The 27,965-nt window shown below is 36.4% G+C and overlaps 6 protein-coding genes across 8 annotated transcripts; 2 read left to right on the top strand and 4 right to left on the bottom strand.

Annotated features, from left to right (window-relative positions):
- The first annotated feature begins 166 nt into the window (after positions 1 to 166).
- On the top strand, positions 167 to 2,540 carry Dnai2 (dynein, axonemal, intermediate chain 2). Its single transcript, XM_066293097.1, has 9 exons — positions 167 to 330; positions 382 to 595; positions 648 to 909; positions 962 to 1,223; positions 1,270 to 1,447; positions 1,504 to 1,715; positions 1,785 to 2,022; positions 2,077 to 2,281; positions 2,334 to 2,540. Exons 1-9 carry the CDS (start codon positions 200 to 202, stop codon positions 2,456 to 2,458), a joined length of 1,827 nt encoding a protein of 608 aa, XP_066149194.1. The 5' UTR covers positions 167 to 199; the 3' UTR covers positions 2,459 to 2,540.
- LOC136345088 (ecto-NOX disulfide-thiol exchanger 2) lies at positions 2,456 to 8,034 on the bottom strand. The gene is made up of 8 exons (XM_066293096.1): positions 7,748 to 8,034; positions 7,079 to 7,595; positions 6,860 to 7,028; positions 6,616 to 6,807; positions 6,373 to 6,556; positions 4,208 to 4,314; positions 3,108 to 3,287; positions 2,456 to 3,055 (listed from the first exon to the last, which is right to left on the bottom strand). The coding sequence occupies exons 1-8, from the start codon at positions 7,782 to 7,784 to the stop codon at positions 2,534 to 2,536; spliced, it is 1,908 nt and encodes a 635-aa protein (XP_066149193.1). The 5' UTR covers positions 7,785 to 8,034; the 3' UTR covers positions 2,456 to 2,533.
- A 137-nt stretch (positions 8,035 to 8,171) lies between these two features.
- On the top strand, positions 8,172 to 10,736 carry LOC136344855 (regulation of nuclear pre-mRNA domain-containing protein 1B). 2 transcript variants are annotated; one of them, XR_010733043.1, is made up of 7 exons: positions 8,172 to 8,573; positions 8,675 to 8,908; positions 8,966 to 9,051; positions 9,112 to 9,307; positions 9,512 to 9,687; positions 9,744 to 10,108; positions 10,541 to 10,736. XR_010733043.1 is itself a non-coding variant. In XM_066292725.1 (6 exons), the coding sequence occupies exons 1-6, from the start codon at positions 8,420 to 8,422 to the stop codon at positions 9,888 to 9,890; spliced, it is 993 nt and encodes a 330-aa protein (XP_066148822.1). In that variant the 5' UTR covers positions 8,172 to 8,419; the 3' UTR covers positions 9,891 to 10,736. The 2 variants fall into 2 exon arrangements, 1 of the variants encoding a protein (XP_066148822.1); XM_066292725.1 differs by having other exon boundaries at positions 9,744 to 10,736.
- On the bottom strand, positions 9,041 to 18,228 carry Oseg2 (intraflagellar transport protein Oseg2). The gene is made up of 23 exons (XM_066292724.1): positions 18,123 to 18,228; positions 17,800 to 18,069; positions 17,422 to 17,608; positions 17,105 to 17,373; positions 16,864 to 17,050; positions 16,585 to 16,808; positions 16,180 to 16,529; positions 15,690 to 16,120; positions 15,207 to 15,429; positions 14,796 to 15,121; positions 14,649 to 14,745; positions 14,409 to 14,589; positions 14,198 to 14,349; positions 14,022 to 14,139; positions 13,822 to 13,970; positions 13,516 to 13,735; positions 13,109 to 13,406; positions 12,621 to 12,930; positions 12,343 to 12,557; positions 11,919 to 12,223; positions 11,669 to 11,870; positions 11,372 to 11,616; positions 9,041 to 11,315 (listed from the first exon to the last, which is right to left on the bottom strand). The coding sequence occupies exons 1-23, from the start codon at positions 18,159 to 18,161 to the stop codon at positions 11,079 to 11,081; spliced, it is 5,235 nt and encodes a 1,744-aa protein (XP_066148821.1). The 5' UTR covers positions 18,162 to 18,228; the 3' UTR covers positions 9,041 to 11,078.
- A 17-nt stretch (positions 18,229 to 18,245) lies between these two features.
- kud (oligosaccharyltransferase subunit 5 kud) lies at positions 18,246 to 18,946 on the bottom strand. The gene is made up of 2 exons (XM_066292726.1): positions 18,671 to 18,946; positions 18,246 to 18,595 (listed from the first exon to the last, which is right to left on the bottom strand). The coding sequence occupies exons 1-2, from the start codon at positions 18,671 to 18,673 to the stop codon at positions 18,356 to 18,358; spliced, it is 243 nt and encodes an 80-aa protein (XP_066148823.1). The 5' UTR covers positions 18,674 to 18,946; the 3' UTR covers positions 18,246 to 18,355.
- Positions 18,947 to 19,218: 272 nt separating this feature from the next.
- Positions 19,219 to 27,881, bottom strand: LOC136344948 (cystathionine beta-synthase-like). 2 transcript variants are annotated; one of them, XM_066292878.1, is made up of 9 exons: positions 26,352 to 27,877; positions 24,807 to 24,913; positions 21,760 to 21,927; positions 21,360 to 21,541; positions 20,927 to 21,299; positions 19,954 to 20,131; positions 19,765 to 19,899; positions 19,523 to 19,716; positions 19,219 to 19,464 (listed from the first exon to the last, which is right to left on the bottom strand). In XM_066292878.1, exons 1-9 carry the CDS (start codon positions 26,576 to 26,578, stop codon positions 19,367 to 19,369), a joined length of 1,662 nt encoding a protein of 553 aa, XP_066148975.1. In that variant the 5' UTR covers positions 26,579 to 27,877; the 3' UTR covers positions 19,219 to 19,366. The 2 variants fall into 2 exon arrangements, with proteins under 2 accessions (XP_066148975.1, XP_066148974.1); XM_066292877.1 differs by having other exon boundaries at positions 19,219 to 19,716; positions 26,352 to 27,881.
- Between the last annotated feature and the right edge of the window lie 84 nt (positions 27,882 to 27,965).

The raw sequence follows: 27,965 nt of genomic DNA, 5'->3' as shown, positions 1-27,965 counted from the left end.
AAGCTCTTAGAAACTAGGAACTGAAGTAAAATACTATAAGTAGTATTTAGTAATATATGTAATAGTATAACTTGTTGTTTACCTTAATACAGATATTGATCAAACTTATGGTGTTATTTTTATACAAGTTCCCTCATATTTATTTGGCTATTCACAAGTTTTGCAATATCAGTCGTTTAAAAAGAATTACATATATAAAATGGATGTAACTTACACTTATCAAAAGAAAAGGAGCGAATTTGGCAGACAGTGCCTGTTTTCCAACAAGGGCCCAGATTTAATTGATAATTATCCTTCTAACAAGAAATTAATGCGTGAATATATTTTGAGGTAATTTTATAACGTTTTGCAAGAGAAACTCAAAGAATTTTTTACCTATAGAGATCCAGTACATCAAAGCACATTATGTGCCCCAGTACAAGCAGAACATTATTTGAACACTATGAGGGCAGAGTATACCACTTGTGGTATGAACCATGTGGAAGGAGGGTGGCCGAAAGATGTCAATACAGCAGACGAAGAGCAAACGAAGCGCTATAGGCGAAAAATCGAAAAAGATGAGGGCTTTAATCATACCATGGTGCAATTATTTAAGGTGAAATTCCATTAAAAGTGTGCCAAAGCACCAAGAAAGTAATTTTTCTTAGAGCATGGAGAACAGCATTCAACAAAATAATGCTATCAACATTTATCAGCAATATTTTTCTGATGTAGAACCCACACCTTTAGTGCAGAGGAGCTCTGCTCGAACGGTAAATGTGTATCAAGATCAGAACACACCTACGAGACCTATCAACTGGATTTCATGGTCGCCAGATAATCAAACGAAACTAGCAATCGCATATTGTAATCTCAAATTTCAGAGCGTTGTTCCTAAGGAGACGACGTTTTCTTACATTTGGGAAGTTGGTATGTACTTTAAATGTTAAATTGATTATATAAATTTTTAAACCGGTTTCAGAAAACCCCAATAGGCCTCTTTTAACGTTGAAACCTGAACATCCCTGTGTTTGCTTGGAGTACAATCAAAAAGATCCTAATTCCCTAGTCAGTGGTCAGAGAAATGGACAAGTGGCTTTATGGGACATCAGAAAGGGCTATGAGCCAGCTGAGCTCAGTCAAACTGAAGGCAGTTTCAGAGACCCAGTATATTCAGTGCTGTGGATACACTCAAAGAGCGGCTGTGAGTTTTTTAGTGCTTCTACTGATGGACAAATCAAATGGTAAGTGTGTGATTTTTTTTACGTTTCAAGAGCAGTTTTAATGTAGGTGGGACATAAGAAAACTTAGTAATCCTACTGAATCACTCCTTTTGGATTATGCAAAAGAAGAAGACCAAGACATATCAAAGGCATTAGGTGCTTCTTGTTTGGAATACGAAAGCACAATTCCCACTCGGTTTATGTGCGGAACCGAGGAAGGAATTGTTATATCTTGCAATCGAAAGGTGGCCAAATATGATTTGTTTTAAATCTAAAAATGCACTGGATTGTTTTATCACAGGGGAAAAGTGCCATGGAAAAAATGGGCGTTAGATTTAAGGCTCATATGGGCCCAGTGGTTGCTTTGCAAAGAAATCCCGCATTCGTCAAGAACTTTCTCACAATTGGGGATTGGTCTGCTAAAATTTGGTCCGAGGACTGTAGAGAAAGCTCTATTATTTGGAGTGGATTTCATAGGGCTATGTTAACTGATGGTGCTTGGAGTCCTACAAGGTAATTTGGAAAGTTTCTCATAATCGTCTATGTATTCATATTTAACATTTTCTGATAATTTTCGTGTAGGCTTTCTGTATTTTTCACAACAAGAACTGACGGAATTCTGGACGTATGGGACATTATGCAACAACAGAAACAAGCGTCGCTAAGCATTAAAATTTGCGACGAGAAGCTGCTACGCATTAGGACGCACGAAATGGGTCGTTTAGTTGCCGTCGGCAATCAAAAGGGCACTACGTACTTGATTGAGTTTAGCGAGAATTTGTCCACTTCCAACAAGAACGATAAAGTGTTGATGACCGCGGTATGTATGTAGAATCGCTTTAAAATAGGAAAATAGCGAGGTGATCATTGGAAGATGTTCGAGAGAGAAAGTCGCAGGGAGAAAATATTGGAAGCTCGGAATAGGGAACTTAGACTCAAGCAGAAGACTAAGCAAACGCAACAAACCGAGGGGATTGATGAGGAGCAAATTCAAGAAAATTTGCCTGCGCTAACTGAACGAGTATTCGCTGACAGTGCTGTACAGCGAGCGGAAATAGAGTTTTATCAAATGATTAAAGGTACATATATTTTATCCCATTAATAAGAACGCATTAAATATGCAGCGTTTAGAAAAAAAAATGGAACCACCACCAGTGCAAAACGTTGAAACTACCACTGAATCTCTTTCACCGTTACCACCATCATCACCAGCTCCAGAAGAGCATATAAAGGAGAAAAAGAAGACGGACAAATGACTGTTTAAACCATCAGTGTTTATATATTTATTTATTTTAATTACCTATAAATATTAACACGCCAATAAATTACTTTTAATCACTGACTTGTTGACTTTTACCAAACGCCGTCACTAACCATCTCCTTTCCATATTAGCTCCAATTCCGACCAAATCCTGCTTAAACAAAGTAGAATACTTTGTCATCAGCGACTCCACCTCTGCCGGTCGCATATTCGACACAGACTTATTCACATAGGATGTGATATAGTCCAAACCAGCCCCAAAGGGATGAACATGAAGAAATATCGATATGATTCCGATGAGTTTCGCATCAGAACTCGGTATTGCCGATACTGTGCTGTTTACGTCAGTATTGGCCACACTGCCACTGTCTGAAGGTTCAGATTCGTCGTCATCCAAGTTGATCACCTCCGTAATTTTTGAGCTCTTATCGGGCTTCAGTTTAGGGTGTATTGGTCTTAGTCTCTCATTTACGAATTTCTTTTTGGCCTCGATTAACTGTTGCTGCATCGCTTGCATTGTTTGTTGCATCACTTTCATTTGCAAGTCTTTATCTTCCAGTGCTTTTGCACAGTCCAACTTAATTACCTCAACCTAAAAGCGTTACATAAGATAGAGAAAAATACGAAAATTTAAAGATAATCACTTCGTTTTTATACGCATCAACTTGGCATTTTAAACTATCGTTTTCATCTTTTAAATTGTTTCTTTCCTCGTTAATCTCTCGGGTCTTTTTCCTGCTGCACTCTTCATCATCAGAGACGTCCATTTCGTCATCCTCTCTCTGTTTGTCTTGACTCTCGTCCAATTGGAAGTTTTTAATTTCCTGCAAGATTTTCTCGATTATTTTTCGGTAACCAGTGTTTGAAATTCGCTTAAGGTCTACGTTTCTATTGAATATGCAGTATTGATTTTTAAAAACCGTTAATTAAGATCTCGAATAAACCTACCTGTTTTTAATTTAAACAAAATAATACTTACAAAAAACTTACCAAAACCCAATTTCGAGGTTTATAAAAACTATACTGCATACTGTTTTTTATTGTACGGTCCCACTATTTGATAGGATTGTTCTTCCTGTTGAATGTCTGACTTACTTGGCCTGACTTTACAACTTACCTGCATGCGTCTTACCTTTTTTAAACCATATTTTGATAGACGAATATTGCTCGATGGGTTTTAGCGTGATACTAAGGTTTTTAATCTTCTTGACAGAAAACCAAGTATCTAACGATTAATTTTGAAAAATGCTTCAAGACCGACTCATAGTTCCGTAGCACCATTACAGTGACCATAACGGTAAGACGCAGCAATGACGTCGAAAGACACACGAGCTCGTGAAAATGACCAAAAAGATAATGGATAAATTGCGCAATGCTCTACCTTACCAATTTTATCATTTCTCTGACAATAATCTTGTTGGTAAATGTTTATAAACCGATACTAAAACTGTTACCTACTTCCTACACTTTTCAGTTCTACGGATTGTAAATCGGACTTGAGGCTTCCGGCAAGAAGAAAGTTCGACATTTTCTTAATTTATAACTTATAGCTAAAAATAATAAAATATGTGTAAACATGCAAAAACCTTGGACTTTTTTGGAATCAATAAACACAAGACAACATTCTGTGTCTTTTTCTCATTGGAAATCATACGAAGAAGGGGCATCAGACAAATGGCAATACACGCGGAATTTACACGACACAAAATAAAACGGGCAGTCCAAAGTCCAAGGAGATACATACCAACGACTGCTTGTTCCAGCCCTCGATGTTTTTCCTCTGGGCCTTCGTGAAATGGTCCCAAACCTTCTTATGATGGGCCGCCTCGAACAAGCGCTCAATGTGACTGACTAACAGGCACACGCAAATTTTTATTAAATATTTTACAATTATTACTGTGTCGATAATGCCTATGAGAGCATGTGAAACGTCCTCTTGTATAAAATAATATATTATAAAATATATCCAGGGTGTAAAAAGCGTGGAAAACCCCAAGTCCAGAATATATTCTTAAGTAATAAGTTCTCACCAAAATCCATTTTGTACCAAAATACAACGAATAAAAAACTGATGATTTTCTCTATTATACGACACTGCGCGAAAGGAGATTTAGTCGTGGTAGTCTTGAAATAGTTACGGCGAAAGACTGTTTTTCTATATATCTCACCTTGTATACTCATCAGCATGCCATGACAGGAGAAGGAACTTACTTTTGGTGTTTTTATATAGTGATCTTCGATTTCTATGCGCTCAAGTGAAACGTGCAGGATCGGTATAGGACTTGAACAGACTTGTTTATATTACAATGAATTACAACAAAAAAATCTTTCGGGAAACGTTGAACCATAGATGCAGGACGTTGATGATGCAATTTACTATTTACCATCAAACATTTGATTAATAGCAGATAACAGTAGAATTGAGCTAAGACATGTCTTTGATGAAAGACACCTACTTGAAGAGTTGCCCGCCCATAGCGAGCAGTACTTTTATAGAGGGGATGATTTTAATATGTGACAAAAGACCTTTTAGTCGTTTTATGTAATCTATTGAGTCTTGTTGATGGCAAGTAGGTCTTCGGCTTCGTAAGTGTCTTAAATTATTGATATAATCATAGAAAATAAGTATCAATTGTACTTGAAATTTCTGTAATTTTAGGAATTTTAATTCCAAGTCGCAGGATATCGTTATGTTATTATAATGTTGTCATGTTTAACGTAAAGTGTGCAGACTAAAAAGCGGATTGACCAATTCTTTTGATAACCATAAAAAAATAAAAATGGGCCATTAAAAGTAAATTTCACTATGTGTTTTTTTTTAACAGAAACGTATTATTTAAGGAAATATTCGGGCGTCTCCAGACTTTTTTACACCTTGTATAAGGAGCGCGAAGAGTCACATGCGTAAGAAATTACTATTTTATTCCTACATGTAGCATGTGCCGACATAGTTGTGACCAAAATAGCCGCTAAACAGTTGACGTTTGTTTATTTTACTTAATTGTTATGGACACCCAACAATGCGTGAGAAATGGAAACTAAGACAATCAAACAACAGTTCTAGCAATATAATATTCCGGAATCAGTTATTCAAAAGTTCCTTTTCTGCTCCCTTCTTTCCTCACTTTTCCACGTTTTACAGGTAAGAATCTCTTACAGTTTAACGCTGGTGTCTATAGTAACAAAGCAAAAGAAACATCAACAACTTAGCGGACATTTTGCAGAATGCATTATTGAGTTTTTAGTTTTAATGTCCTGTTTTTCAAAATTTACATTGTTACAATAGTTATAGAAAAACTTACACACATTAAATCGTTTCATTACTGTTCGCAAGCACCGGGAATTTTCTCCGTAATTTCCATAAATCAAATCGAAGTTCATTATGGGCATGTCAGATTTAAAGAAAAAACTCACCTATAGGTCTGTACTGAGTATGTCCAGATTTTGACACGAAACAGCTGATTTTCAGGAAGTTTTTGCGATAAGCTATTGTAGTGATTTAGCTGGAACCTCGTTCACAGATTATTTGGGTAAATCAATATTTATAAGGAAAGTTTTTATCTCATAATTTTTTAGATAATAAATACGTTAATTCTGAGTGTTATTTTCGATACTCACAATTCATCTCCAACATCAAAGGCCCTCTTTCAGGTAGCAAATGTATATGATCCCTTTTACTTACCTATTACATACCAAAACTCATCTTTTAGAACATAAAAATGATCTGTATTTTGTATCTACTACTCAAAATACCCCTGGCAATATTTTACTATAAAAGTGTTACTGACATACCCATAATGGATCTTTTTTTACACTTAAATTTCCTCCCCAATTTACCCATAAAAAAATCTCCGTTCACAACATTATTGTAGACAGTTTAAACTCAAGGAAGAAAAATATTAAACGTACATTGCAACAAAATTCCCTGCATTCTTCCTTTAAGCAGGTCCTTGGCCTTCTTCAGTTCGTCTTCATAATGCCCTTTTTCAGTGAGCAATCGCCTTACATGGGAATTGGTGGATTGGATCATGGAGTAGAATATATTGGCGTTTTTCTTGTTACAGTCACCCCTTTCCAGCCAAGTGATAACCACCTATAATCAGAAACAATAATTTATATTATCTATTGTTAATTTTAACTTTAAAAAATAACCTGCAAAGCCTTGGTGAAAGAGTCATCATGCTTCAATTTTTCAGAAATACTGCTAGCTTCATGATCAGAAAAATGTGTAATTGGAGGAGGTGAAGGCCTCTTGAGTCTCTCTTCCTCCATTCTTTCTCTATGCCTCCTTTCTCGTTCAAATTGTCTTTGCCTGCATTCAAACTCATATTGGTCATCTCTGGCCTAGGATGATCTAGCTATTATCACTGATTATTTTTGCAAAAATATTAAATACCTGTGCATAATCAACATGCAACCTTCCAGTAAATCCTGTATCAACATTTGATCCAATACGAATTCTATAGCCTGACAAATATATAGCGGCATCAACCGATGACTCAAAAACAAATCTAACATGGCAAAAGTTTTTCTTGCTAAGTCTTAATGTGGTTATTTCTCCACATCTAAAATCATTAATTCAAGAAACCAAATTTTATGTTACTAAAATCAGCACTTTTCAAATACTTCCTGAATTATTTCTTCAGTAATCTTTTCAGGTAAACCCCCAACAAATACAGTCTTACATCCCAAAGGTCTGTCTCTGGTAGTAGGAGCGGGAGCATGAGGACTGGGGGGAAACAATGTGCAAGACTTAAAATGAATAATCTCCTTGACAGGATTCATTGCAAAAGAATATGCCTCTTCATTTGTCGACATCAATCCAGGGTTGGGAGTCAACATTGGAGGTACCATGTAATTGTTCATACCCATCATACTGGGATTGACAAACATGTTCATCATAACATTGTCCATTTGCCCCATCATAAAAAGTGGGTCAGAATTATTGGCAGGAGGCATAATTTCCAAAGTATTTGACATATTTGAGTCAGAATCATGTGCAGATTGATCTCTACTTCTCACTCTAGAGCGTTTTCGTTCTGGGCTGTTGTCATCTTTGTGAAAATCTCTGTCAGAGTTTCTGTTTTGGAAATCTGGAGATTCCCTGGAGTCTGTATTGAATGCATGACGGCCTATAATGCAATTTTAGTAGAAAAAGACCAGAAGGTGCAATGGGCACTCTATATTAAATAGGCCACAATAGACTTCAGATCATGGTCAAGAATTGTCACCACTTCACTCAATTTCGTTACATACAAATACCATAGTAATACTTGAATCTTACCTCGTATATCACTGGTGTTGATCTGCATTCTGGACATTTTCCAAGAAAATATTTAATTACAATAACAAATCTTTAATATTTCATACTCAATTATAAAAAATTTTAAAGTATTAATGCTAGACTAGAGTCAATGTTTTCAGCAATTATCCGGTAGCTAATTGCAAAAACTAGTTTGAATCAAGATTAAGGAAAAACGGTAAAACTTAGAAATGGAAAACTTGAACTAATTTTGGTCTGAAAGTCTAGATTCAAAAATTTAATTCAAAATGGCGATTGTAGAATAAAGAATTAAAAGCAGTCATGATATAACGCACAGCTGATCGAACAACAACATTGCCGCATTTCCAGTTTCACGACGTGAATCATATGGTAAGTTCTAATTTTAAAAGTCATTAATGTCTTTTATCTTTCTTTTTTTATAAAACTGTCAAATCAAAAATTCTGTATGTATTGTATTTAGGTAAATAAGTTGTTCATTTATTAATTAAACAAAATTAATTTAGAGTTTAAATTCAAAAGCGGTCTTGATACATTAGTCTTCAGTGTTTCAGTGCTCCGTGACATCTGGAATATTTTTCGAGACAGTTGCTTATATTGGTTTAAGGTTATGTTTGATGCCCTTCTAGGGCATTAAAAAAGACAATAAAGACGAAAAACAAACATTTAGAAGCAATGTCTTTAGGATTCACGGAAACTGGTTTCATAAAGAAACTGGCAGAACTAAGTAATTCGTCACAAAGTATCCAAACATTGTCTTTTTGGTTAATACACCATCGGAAACACTATACAAGTGTTGTGAAGATTTGGTTGCGAGAACTTATAAAAGGTAAGTGTCGTATCTTTCGAATATTTAGTCTGATATCAATTTAAAAGGAATTTTGGTGCTTCATTTAAGATAGTTTTTTTAAAACTAATCTTTTCTTTCAGCCAAACCAAGTCGGAAACTAATATTCATGTATTTGGCTAATGATGTCATTCAGAATAGCCGACGTAAAGGGCCCGAGTATGGTCGCGAATTTGGTACTCAACTAAAAAAAGCCTTTGAGCATATTTCTCAGTCAGATGAAGATACTAAAAATCGTCTGGAAAGAATATTAGGCATTTGGCAGGACAGGCAAATTTATAATGCTGTTCAAATTCAGGAGTTCAAGAGAGGTTTAGGTAAATCTCAACATTTTGCCAATATCCTACATTACCTAAACGCCTTCTTTTCATTAGTTTTAGGCAAAGATGAGCCTCCACAAAAGCGAGCAAAATCTAATAACCATGGGAATAAGAAAAAAGATAAACAAGTAACAGTGGAGGTTAGTATATATTGATTGTAGGTGTATATATATTGTAAATATAAATTTTGGTCATTTTAGATTGATGGTACTTTAGAAACACATGTTCATTTAAGTCCCCATACACCACCTGGTGACCCTCCAGAGCCTGATGAAATTGTAAAAGCTATTCAAGATTTAGAAGTTAATATTGCATCGTCAGATGAAAAAGTTAGGGAAAAAATAGCAAACTTGCCCAAAGAACTATCAGATGTTTCAGTAGTAGCAAAAATAGAAGGTAAGTGCATTTACTTCTGCTTTTAATCAATAATAGGAAGTAATAGAATAGACTCTAAGTATATTTAGTATATTTCACAAGTATAGGGACCCTGTCCTTGTTACCACATTACTCATCCAACATTATTAGTTTTACCTGTATATATTTATTATCATTACTATTTAGCAGTATAATTAATTAATTAATTATGATTTCTGATCCCAGATAAAGAAACGGCTGAAAAAATGAATACGCAAGTGACGAACGCAGTGCTGTTGCTTAGCCAGTATAACACAAGGCTGTCAAATGAAATGGAACATAGAAAGAAGGTGGCGGTGATGATGAGGGACTTTCTTCAAGCGCAAGAGGAATTATTAGCCCAAGCTGAAAGAAACTTAGAGGCAAGTAAATGCTGATGTTCATTAACTAATTGTGTAAAGGAAATTTTGTTTTGCAGGAGTACCAGGAAACGTTATCAAAAATATACACAGTGCGACAGGAGCTGCAGTCTCACATTCAAAACTTGCCCGATTTAACGCAACTACCGAATGTGACGCATGGACTAGCACCCTTGCCCTCTGCAGAGAACCTTTTTATGCCCTAAAGATTTTTCCCTTAATTTCAAGTACATCTTTATTACACTTAAGAAAAACAAAAATCTGTTTTATCAATGTTTCGTTTTCTCGTCGTATTCATCGGCTTTTCTCAGTGTGATATATATGATATGACGATGAATATGGCCATAGCCCTATTACAAGTTAATTAGTACACCTATGTAGCCAAGGCTTTCATGATGGAAATACACGTTTTGGTGATATCAAGGTTGGTCAGAAATCCAATATTTTTAGCGTAAAGTTTTAGATAAGAGCCAAGAACTAGTTCCGAATTTGTGTTTTACAGTTATTTCACTTTGGTGGACAGTGTTTAAAAATATTGAGCAAAGAAAACTGATCATTTTCGTGTAGGTATGGAATTTGAAGTGTGTAGCGACTCACATTGTTCATCTCGATATTGAGAATTAGGGCTGCTTGCGCGGAATTCAGCTAAGCCATACTTACATAAGTCTAAGCATGGCTTAAATTGACAGTTTTTATTCCTCCACTTCGTGGGGTTTGAGAGGGGTTGTCAGTTTATCAACGTTCTCCTGGAGTGTTTAGAAATAAAGACAAAGAGTTTCTAATGCCTGTTTTATTAGAATAACTGACCTAAAAATTGACTACTTCGTTACTTTAAAGATATAATTCTTTTTTTCAGTTCCTTCTACGTGGAATGAGACGATTGATTTGAGCTTAATATGATCCTCTGCTGGCAGTTTGTTAAATTAGTTTTATTTTACGATGCAAGATGGATATGTTTTTTAGTTAAAGTAGTTTTCTCGAAAATGAAAATTGGTTTAGACATTGCTGAAATGTATGTCACTAGTTTTTAAATAGAATTTGTTGCAGAATAACGATTTATGAATTTTTAATGTTAAAGGAGTGGATATATATGGAGTCTTGCAAGAGTATGTCACTTTCATATACAAGGTGGCCGAACAAAATGTGGTGTCACATACCACAGAGAAGTCCATTAAGAATGTATTTCTAGGATTAGAATGAGAAAAAGGCACTTTGTTTTCAAAAAATGGTGTTGGTGAATTGTTTTTCCCCAAAAGTTGTATTTTTAATTGCTCCATTCGAAATAATTATGACAATTGCAAAAATCTAGTAGGTGCTCAGTGTAAGAGTCAAACGATCAGCCGTGAATCTCCGGAATTTTCGGAAGATTATATCGAATTCTAATATAAATTAAGTTATGTATTGGCCGGACCACACCACTTTTCAATAAAAGTAATAATTTTCGGTATATTGGAATCTGGCGCCATTTTGGCCCCCATATTAAGCTTGGCCCAGGCCTCTTTGCCTGCCTGAAATTTCGAGTTTCCGAAAGAAACGCCTTGTTTCTTAATAGGGTAACCTGTTACTAAACAAGGTAAACTTCCTGGTTGTAAAGAACTTTCGAACAGCTGTCTTTCATCAAGAGGCAAAACCTACAGGAAAAAAGCATAGAAAAATTGTACAATGGTTGTGTTTATAAAATGAATACTTGATCAACTTTTTGATCCATACTTATAGCGAGCACCCATTCTCGAACGTTGTCATGTTCATTTATATTGTCCCTCAAGTACATTTTGGATGGAATAGGGATGTTTGAAGGGAAATCTGTTTGGACTAAGTCTGAATGATCCACAAGTTGTCCCTCGCCCTCCTCGATGGCTTCGCATAGGTCCAAGTAATGATTTAAGAAAACAAAGGCCTCGGAAATGCGGTTCTCCTCTCTAAGATCCTTCCCTATTTTTCTATTTTTATACTGGTTTTCTCATGAATAATTTTCACTACAGACCTGCCTCATAGAAAGCTTTATCTGCAGGAATCGTATCAGTATATCTTAGCAAAGCAGTGCTTAATTTCACTCCAACAGATTTCAACGAAGATGTCTGACGACAGGCGCATCTCAAAGCATAATAATGACTTATAAGCAACAACTGTTTGAAATGCGTTTTGGTATCTGCACTTATATTAGATGCTATTTCTAGGCCTTCATTCTAAAAAATCTTCTTTGCAAGTAAATCTCCGTTTATGTAATAACTTACGAGTTCCAAAAGCACTTGTCTTAATTGCTCCCACGTGCCATAGGCATCAGGGCCCGACAAATCTGGCAAACTAAACATTTCCGTGGCAATGTGGTTGTAAATATTAAAGTTCTGAGGCATTGCCGGAGTTCCATAGGTGGAGTATAAGTTTAAGGCTTCTAGGATAAAACCATCTTTCAGTAATTTGGCTGCGTATAAAGCTACATATTTGTGAAGGATTGGAGTTACGTTGTGAGTTTTTGCCTTCTCGATACATCTAACCCATTGTCCCTGTTCTGCTAAGAGATCTAAAGCTCCAATAATGTCTAAAATCAAGTAGAAAATACACAAACACATACAAACATTACTTAAAAACCGACAAGTACGATGGCTTTAATACCTCTAATATGAGTAACATATTGTTAAAGGAGTATATTGAACGTACCAACATCAGCTAATTGTTCCACATCCCCTTTTTTCATTAAGCGATCTTTATACTTGCTTTCTACATAACTCTCATAGGCTGGTTCTAGTTCCTTGGCAACTTTCCTCGCTTTTGTCCAATCTTCGGCTGCTATAAACGTATCTATAGCTTCTTTCATAAGCTCCATGCTGATATATAACTGAGCGGCAGCAGAATATTCCCCCATTTCAATCAATCTGAAAGTTTTTTTATAGTAAGATTAAGCGAATGTTTTAATGACCTTAGGGATTTGGATATACCGCGGAGACAAGCTCTTAATCACAGTCAATGCCTCCTGCCCGAACAAAAACTTGTTGACCATATCGGCGGCTCTTAAGAGCGCCCTTTTAACGATTGATGGTTCTGTGATGGATGTGTTGACTTGCAAAAGACAATCAATGGCCTGCTTGTGCTGTCCGGCCAAAGCCCATTCGTTGGCTCTGGACAGCAAAATTTCGATACTCACGTCCGTGTTTTTACCATGGTGGGATGCACTGTATTCCGTTTGCAAGGTTGGGTACAAGTACGGCAAATAGTCCTTGCATACTCTTAGAGCATCTACCCACATTTCTTTCAAAGAAAATTTGTAAAAATTTTATTGTTAATATATAGCGTTTATATTTAGATTATAGATGTCTAAAACGTAAAGAACGGCACATGGCCGGTGACTAATAACGGCAACTCAAACACACATAATTTTTGTTTATACTTTAAGTATTTGAACTTTGAATTAATTTTGGTCATATACCTGCTGCTTTATATTTCTGAACGATAAGTTCGGGCATTTGAGCTCTCAGCAGGAGCATTTCAAACTCGCTGAACTGCTTTTCTTTGAAAGATTGAGCGGCTTGCGCTTGTAGAACTTCAGAAACAGCAGCGGGCTCGTGAGATTCGGCTACTCGAAGGGCAGCAATCCAATTTTGTGCGTGCACATACATCAGAACTGCTTCTCTAGGTTTCTCCGCCAAAATGAACTCGGTTTCGGCTTCGGCGAATTTACCATCGTCTTCTAGCGCCATGGCGTATTTATAATGAGCCTCTGGAACCTATATGGAATTAGTCATTTCCTTAATATGTACAGAGAGTATTTCCCGGCAAATATTGTACTTTTAACCTGCCTTAATATTGCACTAGCAAATATGTCTTATTCTTTACCTTATTAGGTAGTTCCTTGCACAGCTGGAAAGCGAATTCGAACTGGTAAGTTTCTAAGGCGTAATTGATACATGGCTCGAGTATTCCGTATTTATTTAAAAGCTTAACTGCGGAATCGATCGATAAAGATCTGGCCCACAGAAAAGCAACTTGATTCGCAGCGGCAGTTCCGCCATTTTGTTTCGCCACTCTATACGCCTCTTCCCATATATTTAGCGTCCTGAAAATGGAACATATTCGCTCAAAAACTTGGGGGAAAACTGCAGATAGCGAGCAACAATTCAAATCAAAATACTTGAAACTAACCTATACATATTCATTGCAGCTTTCCACTCGTCGCAAGCCAAATAGTGAATTTCCGCAGCCCTATATTTGCCTTGTCCTTCTAGCTGTTGTCCTAAATGTAAATGCGTGATTTGCAGCAAATTCGGGTGATACTTCTCCACTAAACGAACCTACAAAGGTGCACTGTAAAAGTTGGCCTTATTTCTAAGTATGAATGGTACCATATTATCATATTGCTCCACTCTTTTATACATTGCAATGGCCAAATCCGGGGCGTTTACCGATAAATACAATTTCTCGGCATCTCGATATTTTCCTGATCCTTCCAGTTCTTCAGCTCTATGTAATGATACATAATTACACATATTACATTTTTTGGGAATAAATGAGAACATGCCTTGCAATATACATCTCAGAGACCTCTCCCTGGTCCAAATATTTGGAAGCAATAGCGTGAGCTTTATCCCATTGCCCAGCTTCATTATACATGTCCACTGCCTCTTTGTACATGCCACAGGCTTCGTACAACTTCTCTGCTGTGGAACAGTCCTAAATAGAATTAACGAAGTTAAATAATTCTTTGCATTTTGTACGAAATTTTCATTTACTTTTATACTTCTGAAATAATTGGCAATAGTTTCGTAATATTTCTTGACCGTGTCCGTATCGTCGATTACTTTGATTATGTGAACGGCCTTCTTCCATTGGCGAGCTTTTACTGCCGCATCTAAGGCTTTAATGGTACAACCTGCTTCTATGTAGTGATTTATTGCGGCGTCCATTTGTTTGCTGAAACATTATAATATACACTTAAAGAAAGTATGTTAGCAACTTAGTCTATTGCGCACTTTTCGATCAAACTGTCTCCCCACTCCTCCTCTAGTTGGACTACTTGATCAGGGCTGACTTCTCTAGCTAATTCCACCGCTTTACTCCAAAGATTTCCTATAGAATAAACAGAGTGTTAAGTTATTACAATCCGAGAAAATACCTACCTTTTCTATAGCATTCCATCGCCAGGTCACTTTTATCCAATTTTTCGTAAATATTCGCAGCGGCCTCATACAGCTCTTGTTTGAGTAATTTCTTTAACACATTTGCTACAATTGTTTGATCGTGTAACAATGAGGGGTTTTCAAGTAGCAATCGAGGAATCCTCAAAAGCTTGTTGGTCTTCAAGTACATGTTCAGCGCCTCTTCAATCTTGCCCTCCTCCTCCAATGCCTCCCCTACTTTATCGTATTGACCAGTCGAAACTAACATAGACATATGTTCTTTTTTCAGCGAGATCAGCTGGTCGTGTCCCCTGTGTTCTGCCAAGCTAATAAATACCGTTAGTTTACGATTGGTTGAAACTTATATGTACAAGATGTATATAAAATTGTTCTTTACACAAATTTATTTACCGTAAAACATCGTTCCACTTGTGTAGTTTCTTGTACATGTCAATAGCGGCGTCAAGATCGCTTTGCTCTAAATAAATGTTTTCCGCAGTGTTTAAGTCTCCATACAACAAGGAAAGTCTAGCCCAAATTTGAGGGGAATTACTGATGTTTCCCTGTTTATTTTCCATATCTTCTTGTGCGAGTTGAATGGTCTCTTGTAGAAAGTGAGCTGAGGCTACGTCACCTAAAACATTGTGTCATGTATTATTAACCACAAAGAGATCATTACCATCACGATCTAACCCACATAACTTACAGACGGATCATTTCGTTGCGCCACTTGGTTAATTGAATTACAAAACGGAACATACACAGTGACAAAGTACAATGTAGTCAAGTAAAAAATGTATCGATCGTGGCGAGAATTTTTTTTTACAACGATCGAGTAGCAGTACTCAGTAGCACGACTCAATCGTCCGTGTGTAGGGACTCCGAAGAGCTTACCGATAGCAGCAAAACATCGTTCAGTCAACATTAAATTTTGTTGCTTCATGGCAATGGATAATAAGGAATGCCACATGGCATCTGATTCTGCCGACTTTTCCATGCTTTCAAGAAATAGCACAGCTCTACTGTAATCGTTATCGTTCACTGCAGTACCAAATTCCACAAGCCCTTCATCCAATTCAACATTAAAGGTATGATTTCCCTCCACACATACAGCTTCAGTTTTCCCGTTGTTGCGTACAACATCAGTCACCTCTCCTCGAACAGTCATTATTGTGGGATTTTCTGGCAACTCGATGTTATACCATATTGCCAATGTGCTGTTAGATTGAGCTACGGCTACATCACTGCTCTCCACCCACTGGACGAAAGTGACGTCATTGTAGATCGTTTGCTTGGATTGAGTGGCAATGTCCACTAGCAGCAACCTTAAAAGGAAAATATAGTCAGTGTAAAATAATAATAAACTAATAATAATATTAAGGACCTTTGTTTCTTGTCTCTGAACAACAATTTCTCTCCAGTTTCGTTTAGTTCCAACCAGTCAATTTTCGAATCATGGTTGATCTGGCTTAAAGTAAGCCCTAAGATTAAATCCATAACCAGAATGGTTTTCAGATCTAGTAGATAAGCCAGTTTTTTATTGTCGCCCAATTGGTTTCTTTCGTTTAAACGCACGCTCATTAAATGAGGATTGGCAAATTCAGTTCGTACGGAACACAGAACTTCGTTATTTCCGTATTCAATGATGCTCAATTCTCCTGCGTTGAAAACCAAGCACACATTGGAGTTTTCGAAGTAGAACTTTTCATTTTGTTCCGGATTATTCCAAGGAACCTTTTGAGAAAAATCTTGAGATTGGCTGTTGAAACTGAAGTCCTTTTAAACTGACCTCACTAAGTAAATTGCGATTCAAGTCGGCAACCAAAAGTGTTTCTCTTGTGTTAGCTACTAGATATGAGTCTCTTCCCATAATTTTCACATGGTCAATTTCCCCTCCATGTCTTGACCTCAAAATCACTCCCCTTTCATTGGCGTTTAATGGCTTAACTAGAACTTGACTGGGACCTACATAGGTGATTTCAAACTTATCTTTCCAGACTGTCCGCTTTAAGACTAGAATAATTTCTCATGAGAAGGAACTGTTTACAATTCTTCATCTTTTAAATACCGGACTCGAACATCATAATAGCCCCGCAAAAACCACCGCAAGTCACTTTAGAGCCATCGCGTTTCCATGCTAAAGCAGTAACGCTATAAAAATTTTTAATTATTTTCGCTGGAGTTTCATCCCAAATACAGCGTCCGGTATTCCAAATGTATGTTCTTAAACGATCAAAACTGCCAAGGGTTACTGCCTATAATAATTATCTCTTTTAACTATTAATGGGTTTACATAAATGTTGACTGACCTGTCCGCTAGGACTGCTAATAGCAGTTAGAAAATCATATTCATCCGAATTTTTACTATAATCAAACGTTTTCACAATTTTACCGGAATTGTTGTAAACGCACACTCTTTTATCACATCCAGCTGCGAAAATATGCCCTTGTGGCCAGGCCAAAGCAAAAGGGGGCACTGAGTGTAATGCTGCTCGCCCCTGTGCTTCGCTGTCATTGTCTGGATCGTTTACCACAAAGAAACGGATTATGTTCCCATCAATATGACCCGAGAGAAATCCTATTGATTTTAATAAAGAATTCCAAAAAGCAGATTTAAAATTTTTACCTGTGCCCTTTGAATTTGAGGCCAAAGAAACAACCAAACTATCAGAGGCGAAAAGACTGTGGCTCTTGTTTGATTTTATCTGGAGAGCTCTCACTTTGCCATCTTGAAGGCCACATATAATTATTCCAGATAAGAGCCACAAGAGGCACGTAACTGGTGAAGGTTGAGGAAATTTGTTACATATAGCCTAAATAAAATTTTACTTAATTTTCTTTCCTTATCCTAAGATGATTTGTCAGGTAATTGTTCATTACTCAGACATCATGTTTTTTGTATTTTTTGGGTAGAAATTTTTTGTTTTCAAGCACGTTCTAATAATCATTAAAAAAAACAAAAGGAGGTCGTACCTAGATAGCAAAGTATTGCCCATTATCATACCTTTTTTTCTCCCCATTTTTCACCAATCTTATACACATACACAATACAATCACTTTGGGCAACTGCAATTTTTGTCGAGTCTGGACTAAAAGCAATGCCAGTAATAATATATGACTTTTTGCCTGCATCAGGGTCATAAGGTTTTGTAGAGAATTTGTCTCTTTTCTTCTCCTCCTCATCAAACAGCAGTACTTGCCGGTCACATGTAGCCACTGCTAATTTCTGGTTATTTGGGGCCCAACTTAGAGACACAATCTTATAATCTTGTTGCTGCAAATAAATAATAGTCCCATCATGGGATTATTTATCTCACTCTAATTTACCTGAGCTTCTAAAATGGTTTTCAAATATTTTAATTGCATTTTGAATGTTCTATTTTACAGAAGAAATTTTCAGTGTAGCAATTGTGGTTGTCATGGTAAAATGGAAAACACAAACTAATGTAATTCAATGAAATAAAGATATTATTTTAAAAAATGCTCTTACATTCTTCACATAATATTGTGTTGGATAAAATAACAACTTTTCTTATAGCTAACTTTGAATCACACATTATTCACACATAAATCCCCACAGTTAAAAGAAGGAACACAATTCCGAAACCAGAGAAAATTGAAGCGACCAATGCAGTGGCAATTTCCTTCTTCAGGCTTCGTGTTTGTTTATTGCTCGTCACCTCGTAAACGAAAAACCAGGCCGTGAAGAATATGCCTATTCCTAATAGGACTAATGTTAAATGGGGGAAAACTGCTGGGTTTACAGGCGATGAGTATCTTATTAGTTTTCCTGTATCCGCCTGAAATGGGGATTACTAAATATAGACATATGGTTGTTTAAGGGAAGAAATGCCGTTTGTTTGTAGAAAACTTACCATTATATTAGGTTTTTCAATAATGTGGGTTGCTGTTGCAATTACTATGTGGCAAAACCGGTCGGATAGAATTTAATTCAATGCAAACTTAATTGTTAAATAAAAACTCTTGCCGGCTTATTCTATTCAGGATGGTGATAGGAGGTAATCAAAGGGCCGAAAACTTGCATTCAGAACCAGAATTTCACTACTCCAAAAATTACATTAGAAAATATAAAAAAATTGCTTGACCAATAAAAACTGTTTACGTTATATTCACACGTCACACGTCACACGTCATCACTTACGTCCATTTTAGTAAACTTTTTTATGCGGTGCACTTCTGATCGATATATTTATTTTCGTCTTAAAACTGAAAGTTTCTATAATCTATCTCTTTTGTTTCACGGGAAATGTCATTAACTCCAACAATTTTTTTTGGAAGTGGGCATTTCTTTTTGAATGATGTTTAGCATGACCTTCTCCGAACCTATGAAAATGGAAACGTGGCATCTCTGTAAAAGGCACCAAAGGCATCAAATATTTTTCGCAGAAAATAAATATTCCAGTCAATTTTCAAAAAGTGTTTTAATTATACGAAAAAATCTTTTAAACTGAAGTAGTAATTTAACAATATGTTAAATAATTGGCTTTATGTTTTAGGTTCTTATTATAATACGTCTTCATAGATCTATTATTGTATGGATTGTTCCTAGTTCATGTAATACCATTCTCGTGTCCCCGACAAATGTATTCATAAAGATCATTTATGTCAACAATTCCTAGAGGTTTTTCCACCTTGTTCTGGCCAGCATCTGAAAATTATATACTTACTATAAACATTTTTTGGTAGATGTTTCGACGAAGGCACACCATGAACCTCATTAACAATCACAAAACTCTCCTTTTCCAGGATTCTTGAGACTAATCCAAGACTACCAGATGATCTGATATCAATCTTCGGGTATATTCTAATAGTGCATTTCTCAATGCTGTCACTAGGTAGTCTCTCTTTTGATAAAAGGTTATTTATTAGGTGTTTTCTAGTAACTATTCCCAGGATGTTCCTAAAAAAGTATTTAGAGATTTATAATGATTTTGAGGCTTGATAGTACCCGTTAAATCTCAATACTGCAACCTGCTCTATATTGTTTTGTCTCATCAATTTCAGCACATTTTCGCATGTCTCATTGACTGGTACCGAATTGAGCTTTTTATATTTCAAGTTTTCGACGTTGTGGTTCCACCACCTAAAAACCTCATCATGTTGAGCACCAATTTTGTAAAAAATAAAGGAATTCTACCAATGATTGTTTATATTGTCGCATGCTTGGAAGCCCCTAGCCTCCATCCAATGGTCGGACACAAATTTAGTCAAATAATTACGAATGCTGTCCGGAATTACCACCACAACATTTTGGCCCTCTTTCAACTTCTGAGCTACCTTCATTGCTGCCCACATTGCTGCTCCGCTACTGGTTCCTATATACACTTTGAATATATCATCTACATTCTCGAAATGTACAGATTGCCTCAGTGTGAAGAAGCAACTCCAGAAATTCCATATACTGTCGTGTTTGGAGAAATTTCCCGAAACACGTCGATTCATTTTTTTGGGAGACATGTTTTGACGTACATTTGACTCCTAACGCGCAACCCCCTAAGAAAGGATGTTAAATCTCCCAAATTTTAATAGGGAGGAATAGTCGTGTGACACCTTGTTTTAAAGGTCTTGGGACGCTTTTTACAATAGATTATAATAAACTAATTTTGACGAGTCGTTTTTGCAAATATTTAAATTGTATTTGTCATCGTTAAATTATCTTGTAAGAAAAAAAATCTGATACTGTTTGTAAATTCTCTATTTGTCACTTCCGGATTTTACGAATTTCATTAAAAACGTTATTTAGTTTGTTATTTTTTAGCCAGTAGGATCTAATTTTGTTCATTATAGACACAACGCAAATACAAATAAAATTAAAATATTTGCAAAGACTACCGGTCAAAATTATTTTTATCATAACCTTTAGTAATGAGGGTTCTAAGACCTTTAAAACTAGGTGTTACACGCTCCTTCTTGCTGATTAAAATTTCAGTGTTTGTACTGCCTGCTATTAGGGGTGGCTCGTTCAGGCGTTAAGTGTACGTCGAAACGCCACCCCCCTCCCCCCCCCCCCAAATCGCCGTGTTTCGAAAAATTCCTCCAACCACGACAGTATGAGAAATATCCGGGATGGTTTATGCTAATTGGGACATCCTGCACATGGTATCACTCACCGCAAAGAATTCCTTCTTCTCTGATCAATCTCCTGGCCATGGTTAAACTCTCTTGATCGTTCGATTTAATCCAAAGGTCTGCAGCTTTTTGATCTAGTGATGTGGGAACGAAATCGTATCCTAAACCTTCCACTTCAAAGAACGTAACATCCGTTTTGTTGAGGATGTGGGGAAGGGCGAATACTGACCCCTCGGGGTCAACACCGACGATAAGAGTGGTCGGAGAAACTTCTTTGAATTTTCTGCTGATTCCTGTTAAGGTTCCTCCAGTGCCTGCTCCGAGAACTAGGGCGTCCACTTGGTGATCGCACTGGTGCAAGATTTCTTCTGCGGTGCTGTCGTAGTGGGCTAATGGATTGCCAGGATTGGAGAACTATGATATTTACGACGGGCAAAATTACTAGGCATTGATGATAAAAAAAAAACGCTATACTTGATCAAGAATCAAAGAATCTGGAATTTCTTTGTGCAGCCTATTGGCTACTCCGAAAATCCCCTCTGGAGAATAGGAGTCTGCAGTGATGGGAGTCTTCACGAGCTGCGCTCCTAGAGCGTGCATTACCGCCACTTTTTCATTAGACATTTTTTCGCACATGACAATTACACATTTGTAGCCTAAAAGAGCATTTATACTAAGAGAACGAAAAAGTACAGAGTTGGTCCGTATCTTTAGACAGGGGTCGCTACTTTTTTTTTAAGAAAAAAACCTTGAGATGCAAACTCTATAACATTCCAACCTTCTATGTAAATGTTTTCTTTTTTTTTTTTAATAAAAGTAATAGGCATGGTCAAAATATATCAATCAATCCTGTATGTCATAAGAAATATCTTGCCTTTGATCGCAGCGGCCAATGCCACCCCAACCCCCGTGTTACCAGAAGATGGTTCAATGATGGTCATTCCAGGCCTTAAGAGACCCTGATCTTCAGCATCTTCTATGATTCGTTTGGCGATTCGATCTTTGATGGAGCCTCCGGGATTGAAATATTCGAGTTTGGCGTCTAGAGAAGAGAAGTATAGTTATGGCTTTACAAATACTGAAATTGTTCAATTTATTTTTGCAATTCTATTATAAACACACGATACATGTTTTAGTGCGTGGTTCGATTCTTGGTTCAATAAGCTGCACGATACAGGGCGTTTCATCGAAAACTTTTCACCATAGTTATTTTGGGTCATTGCAAAAATATCATAAAATTCTATGATGCGTGGATTCTGTTTTTAAGGGGGTTACGTGATGGCGCGGATATCAAATTTACTGAAAAAATCCCCTTCGTGGGGTGCAATCAGCTTTTGAATTTCAAATGGAATTACAGGTCGAGTGACCCCTCATTTTAACGATAATAAAGTACTCTTAAACACAATGAGCAATTTTTTAAATTAATGACGGCCAGTTCTGAGAAAAACAACGTCCAAAGTACCAATCTAAACAATTAGATAAAATTAAATAATTAAACGTTCAAAATCATTTCCGTGCAACTCCATGGAGTAAAATAAACGTTATTTCATATTTTTTCGAACATTTCCAAGAACTTTAGGGATGATTAGGCGACATTGTTCAACTATCCGTCTCTTTAATTCTTGCAGGAATTCTGGCTGGGTTATTAGAACATTTTTTAGTTTTAAGTAGCCCCACAAAAAAAACTAAGAGGTGTTAAATCAGGTGACTAGGATGGCCACTTGATGCGTCCTTGACGATCTATCCTGTGATTGGCGAAATTTTCATTCGTAAATTGGCCTACCGCTGGTGTAAAATTCGGAGGAGTTCCATCCTGTCGAAACCATATTTCGTTTTCTAAAATGTTTGTATAATTTTTGAGGGTTTCCCCAATTATCAGGTAGATGTGAGTTTCCAGAAGATTCAAGTACAATTCCCCATTGAAATTTCACGGTAGAAAAAGTGGTCAGCTTTTGAGCGAATTGTATGTGTTTTTCTCTGAAGGGTCTCAGATTTGAATAACTTCAGTATTGACAGTTATGGCAATGAACCAATCCATTTAGAAAAGATTTGTTCGAAAAGTAAATTTTTTACGTGGATTTCTTTGATAAAATAAAAATTGTTGTCATGATAATGAAAAAAGTTTGTTTATTTGATTTCCTTAGAGGGATTTCGCGAATATTTCGTCGCACCTTTTTCATACTTTAGGTATTACTTTTCCCAGAATTGATGGTGGAAAATAAAAAAAATTGGATATTATGGTAAAGGTAATGTTATTACCTTTAACATGACGGGTTGCTTGACCCCTGGCCCTATTTGAAATTCCAAGGCTGATTTCACCCCCCATATAGAAAGTAATTTCAAGAAATCTGAAACCTGTGCCATTACGTGTCTCTCTCGAAAACAGAATCCACGTGTTTTGGCGTTTTATGATGTTTTTGTAATTATCCAAATCAATTTTGGTGGACAGTTTTCGATGGTATTTCTTGTACAATTAAACATAAACTGGATGATTCTTAATTGTTTATAATATCCATCACGATATTTTTTTAGTTGGTGATGGAAGTGAAAGAATTAACCGAGCCTAGTACGCTGTTGATTTACTGGATGCACGTTCCTCCTTCAATCTCTACTTGCCCCCAATAACCGCCATATCAAGCTATTTGGCAAGTCACTATCGCTATTTAAATCAGACAACATTTTTATTGCCTTTCTGTTTGTAAGAAACTAGACAAATTAACTACGATAAACGACGATGCAAAATTCCTCACTGTATTAATCAGCGGAGATGTTCAATTCTTGACGAGGTGAAGGTCGAGGTGCGATGCTTCGCTATGTTTTTACCCTAAGAATGTAAACCGTCTCCGAAACGCTCCCCTTTCGAGGTAGAACAATTGTAATTTGGGGAGGAATCAGTACCGGAGGAAGAACCGATCTCATTTTATTGGAGAACGTTTTGACTGGCAGATCATATGTGGATCAGATGCTGGTTCCATACGCACCAGTCATTGGTTCCAACTTTGTTTACGTGCGTAATAATGCCAGATGACACATACCAAGAGTTGCGGTGGAATGTTTGGAGAACAACAATATCGATGTGTTACCATAGCCAGCACAGTCCCCGGATCTAAACCCTATAGAGCACATCTGGTGGTATGCTTCGAAGAAGAGTTCTTCGCATAGATTCGCCAACGGACGATAGAAGAACACTTTTTAAGGGTTCCCAGAGGAATGAGATACCTCAAACCCGATATCGATGACCTGGTTCTGAGCAAAGTGAGACGATGCCAAGCAGTTTCAAATGATTGAGAACGGCATACTGCAATAGTTGTTGAGCTATTGGTATTTTTTTGTTTGTTCAAAATTAAAGCTTGAAAATGTTTTGTTGTTTTCGTGCATTTCACACAATTTCAATGTTTTCGTGTTTTTCCCGAAACTTATTATTTTTTTATTTTGTGCCTTTGTGTAATTTGCATGTTTTCGAAATATCTCCAGATATTGCGGTTTTGTTTTTTTTTTCATATTTTTAGGTCGAATTTATTAAAATAATTATATAAATTTGTATGTTCAGTTATATACTATAAACTACGAGTTTTATGCAATAAATTACACCTGACTTTACGCGTTTAAGGAAACTAATTTATCTACTATACTCATTTAGATATAAAAGTCGTATTGGTGAAATGAGCCGTTATCTAATAATAATGTAATTGCATATCTCTATATGTATCTAGACTGTTGGCTTTTACATCAATGTGGCGTACTTTCTTAGGTAGCCTATATCTTTTTATTACACATAAAATCCATAAATCTTTATTAAACCTGTACGTGTATTTATTGCAGCTTATGAGACCATAAATTCGTCTTTCCTTGCATTTTAATGTTATCGATTAGAAACGCAGGAAAAACCATAAATTATGGATGGCATGTGTGGATACTTACAAACATTACACTTTACCCCAGCTTGTTTTGGAATAGAATTCAACTTGACCATCGGGGTGTTTCCAATAAGGTGAAGAATGTCCGGTGCAATTTTACCCGATTTTTGCCTGCAAACGTTTAAATTACGTTTAGGTTCAGTACAAGAGTCATCTCATTAGCACGCATGAAGCATTCCAGACGGAGTAATCTAGTTCAGCTATCTGATGGACCTTTTTGGATCTAAATATAACTGATGTTGAGTCAACACTCAGGTGGGCTTCGTTTCAACATATCGCATTTCCGGCATCTATTATGTTTCTGGGGTTATTAGTAGTGTGCATGTCCCCACATGATGACAACCCATAACAGTAATTTTAAGAGCTATTAATAAAATTGTGCTCTGGAAATTTCGTATGTTAATGGGCATTGAGCATGAACGTACTAACTAAATACCGTGCGGCTCTAAATTGCCTGCCCCCCTTTGTCAATTTTTTAAAATTTTTTCCTAAATTCAAGAGCAGCATTAAACGGGACAAAAATTGCTATCTTTCGACGTTTTTTTATTTTTTTAAATGTTGCTTATGTCATCGGTAGCACAAAATGGTCGATTTTTTTACACTTGAAACTTAGGCAAAGTAACAACTAAAATGAAAGATCTTTCAAAACTACATTCAATGGTGTATTGCGATTCAAAAGCTATCAATTACTCTCTGAGAAAAAGAGGTATAAATTTGGTAACAAATGGAATACAAACTGGTTTAATGCGTCGTACGTAGGCAATGAAAAGACTTGTTTGTTGATAGGAAATTGGTTTGTTTGCAATTTTCTGCCCACGAATAGTTTTTGGTTAAAAAAAGGAAAATAATAAAAAGATAAATAAAAACAACCAAAGACTGTTGCTGAGCACAAAATGGAAAACAAACCAATATCGTATCCACAAACAAGTTTTTTCGTTGGTTACGCATTATCTACCTGACTTTGTATTGCATTTTTTACCAAATTTATACCTGTTTTTCTCAAAAACCAATCGATAGATTTTGAATCATGATATACCATTGAATGTAGTTTTGAAAGATCTTTAATTTGAGGTGTCGCTCGATCCATCATTCAATATTTCAAAATCGATCATTTTATGCTACCGGTGACGTAGCAACATTAAAAATGAACAAATGTCAAAAGAGAGCATTTTTGTCATATTTAATGCAGATTTCAAATTAAAATTAATAATTTGTTCAAAAGCTAACGGGGATGGGTGGACAATGTAGAGCTGAGCGGAACTCATCGATACGTGGGTAGGGGTAATGCCAGCAATGGGGGTGCTGTATAACGAAATATCGTTCAGGATTTGATCGTCTTTAAATAGAATTACTGATTGTTAACGTTCGCGATAAGTACAGGAGTTTCCATTGATTTGTGACCTAATTCTGTTTAAATAAATTGAATGGCGTAGGTACAACTGAAATTCGATGCAAAGGTACAGGGTGAATCCCTTAGCTACTATTTTTAGTTTTGTTTGCAACTTCATTTATATCCAATTTAATCCAAAGAAAATCACACACATCTTACCAACTACGAGTGGTGTGAGGGTAGAATGCCCCCTCCTTTTTGGCTTCTTTAGTCCATGGGCACTTTTTTCCAGAATCGGGTATAACAAACTTCTCTCCGTTGATGGGGGCCAGGTACACCAATTGGCCTTTCGAGTCGAACTGCGATAAGTGCTTCAGCCCATTTTGTTTCACCCCATTCACCGCTGGGGTCGAAATAAGGTTCACATCCATGACATGAGCCGACATTTATAGTATGTCAGTGTGGTATGTTTGAGGGAAACTAACAGAATGTTTTAATGTAGGTATCCAGCTTTATTTACTTTTCCGCGGTTCGTGTTGACCCAACAGCACGATATAAATATCTAATGGATTATCCAGGATGGCGTTCTTGAATACAATGCCTGAATTAGAACACTTGGTAGTGAAGAATGTGGAACATGCCATTTATGTAATTGGTAGCGTTGGGCATTGTATGTCGAGCTATCCGCATGCGATTGGATAAAGATAAAAAAATTACGATTAATGATGTGACAATTTATGGTACTTTTGGAAATTACAGCACTCGTGGTATTCCTGTAATGTGTATGTCATTCGGTCACATGCAATTTAGGCAACACGGTTGTAAATCCATGGGAGCTTATTCGGGGTGTTTCAGAATAAGTCTGTCAACTGCTTGAAGTAGGTTCCTGCGACCGAAATAAGACATAAAAAATAAAGTTCGTATGAATGTGGGTCCGTTTTCGTTTCCTACCCGAAATACAGGGTGATAAAAAAAATCCTAATAACTCCGTTTCGGCGGTAAATATTTTTGTGAAAACTGGGGAGCCTAAAATAGCTGTAGAGACACATATTTTAAGGGGAAAAATGTTTTTAATTTCACAAGTAACGTTTTCATTCATGTGAACGAAAAATATGATACGATGCTGGTTAAAAAAAATTCTGCATGCTTTATATTTCTATGAAAAAGGGGCATCTTTAATATTTTTCATAACGATAATCTTTTTCGTGGAAGAAAACCGCAATAATCTATAACTAAAAAATCGCATAATTCATTCGTTTAACACGATAAGAAATACACCAAAACATTTTCAAATAGTACGCAATAACATACTAAAAACCGTTGAGGTATGAATTTATTCGGGTAAAGGCATTTTCAATACCCCATTTAATTGCTCTTTTATAAGTAACGTAATGTACCTAATTTAGTCTTGTAGTTTTAATATTAGTTAGTAAATAATTTTTTTTTAATAATGACGGTTTACGTTGTGAAAAAAGTCTTTAGAAAATCATTTCGATTGCTTTAAACCAGTGGCGTATCCCGCTTTTTTTTTTTAATGTTTAGGGTTGAATTCATGGGGACGCAATTGGTGAAATTTAAAAACATTTTTCCCCTTAAAAGATATGCCTTCATACTTATTTAACACTATTCAATTCTCATAAAGATATTTAATGCCAGAACGGACTTCCTAGGAAACCACTGAAGATATAACAATTTCCTATCATTCGGTATTTCAGAGAGGAAGCGACAACGGACCTAGATTGGCACGAACTTTGTCTTGTTTCAATCACAGGAACCTCCAGTAAGCAATTGGTAGACCTACTCTGAAACACCCTTTATAGTGAACGGGACATC

This window comes from Euwallacea fornicatus, chromosome 18 (genome assembly GCF_040115645.1).
Source record: "Euwallacea fornicatus isolate EFF26 chromosome 18, ASM4011564v1, whole genome shotgun sequence".
Classification (NCBI taxonomy): Eukaryota; Metazoa; Arthropoda; class Insecta; order Coleoptera; family Curculionidae; genus Euwallacea; species Euwallacea fornicatus.
This window is presented reverse-complemented; position numbering and strand designations above follow the sequence as displayed.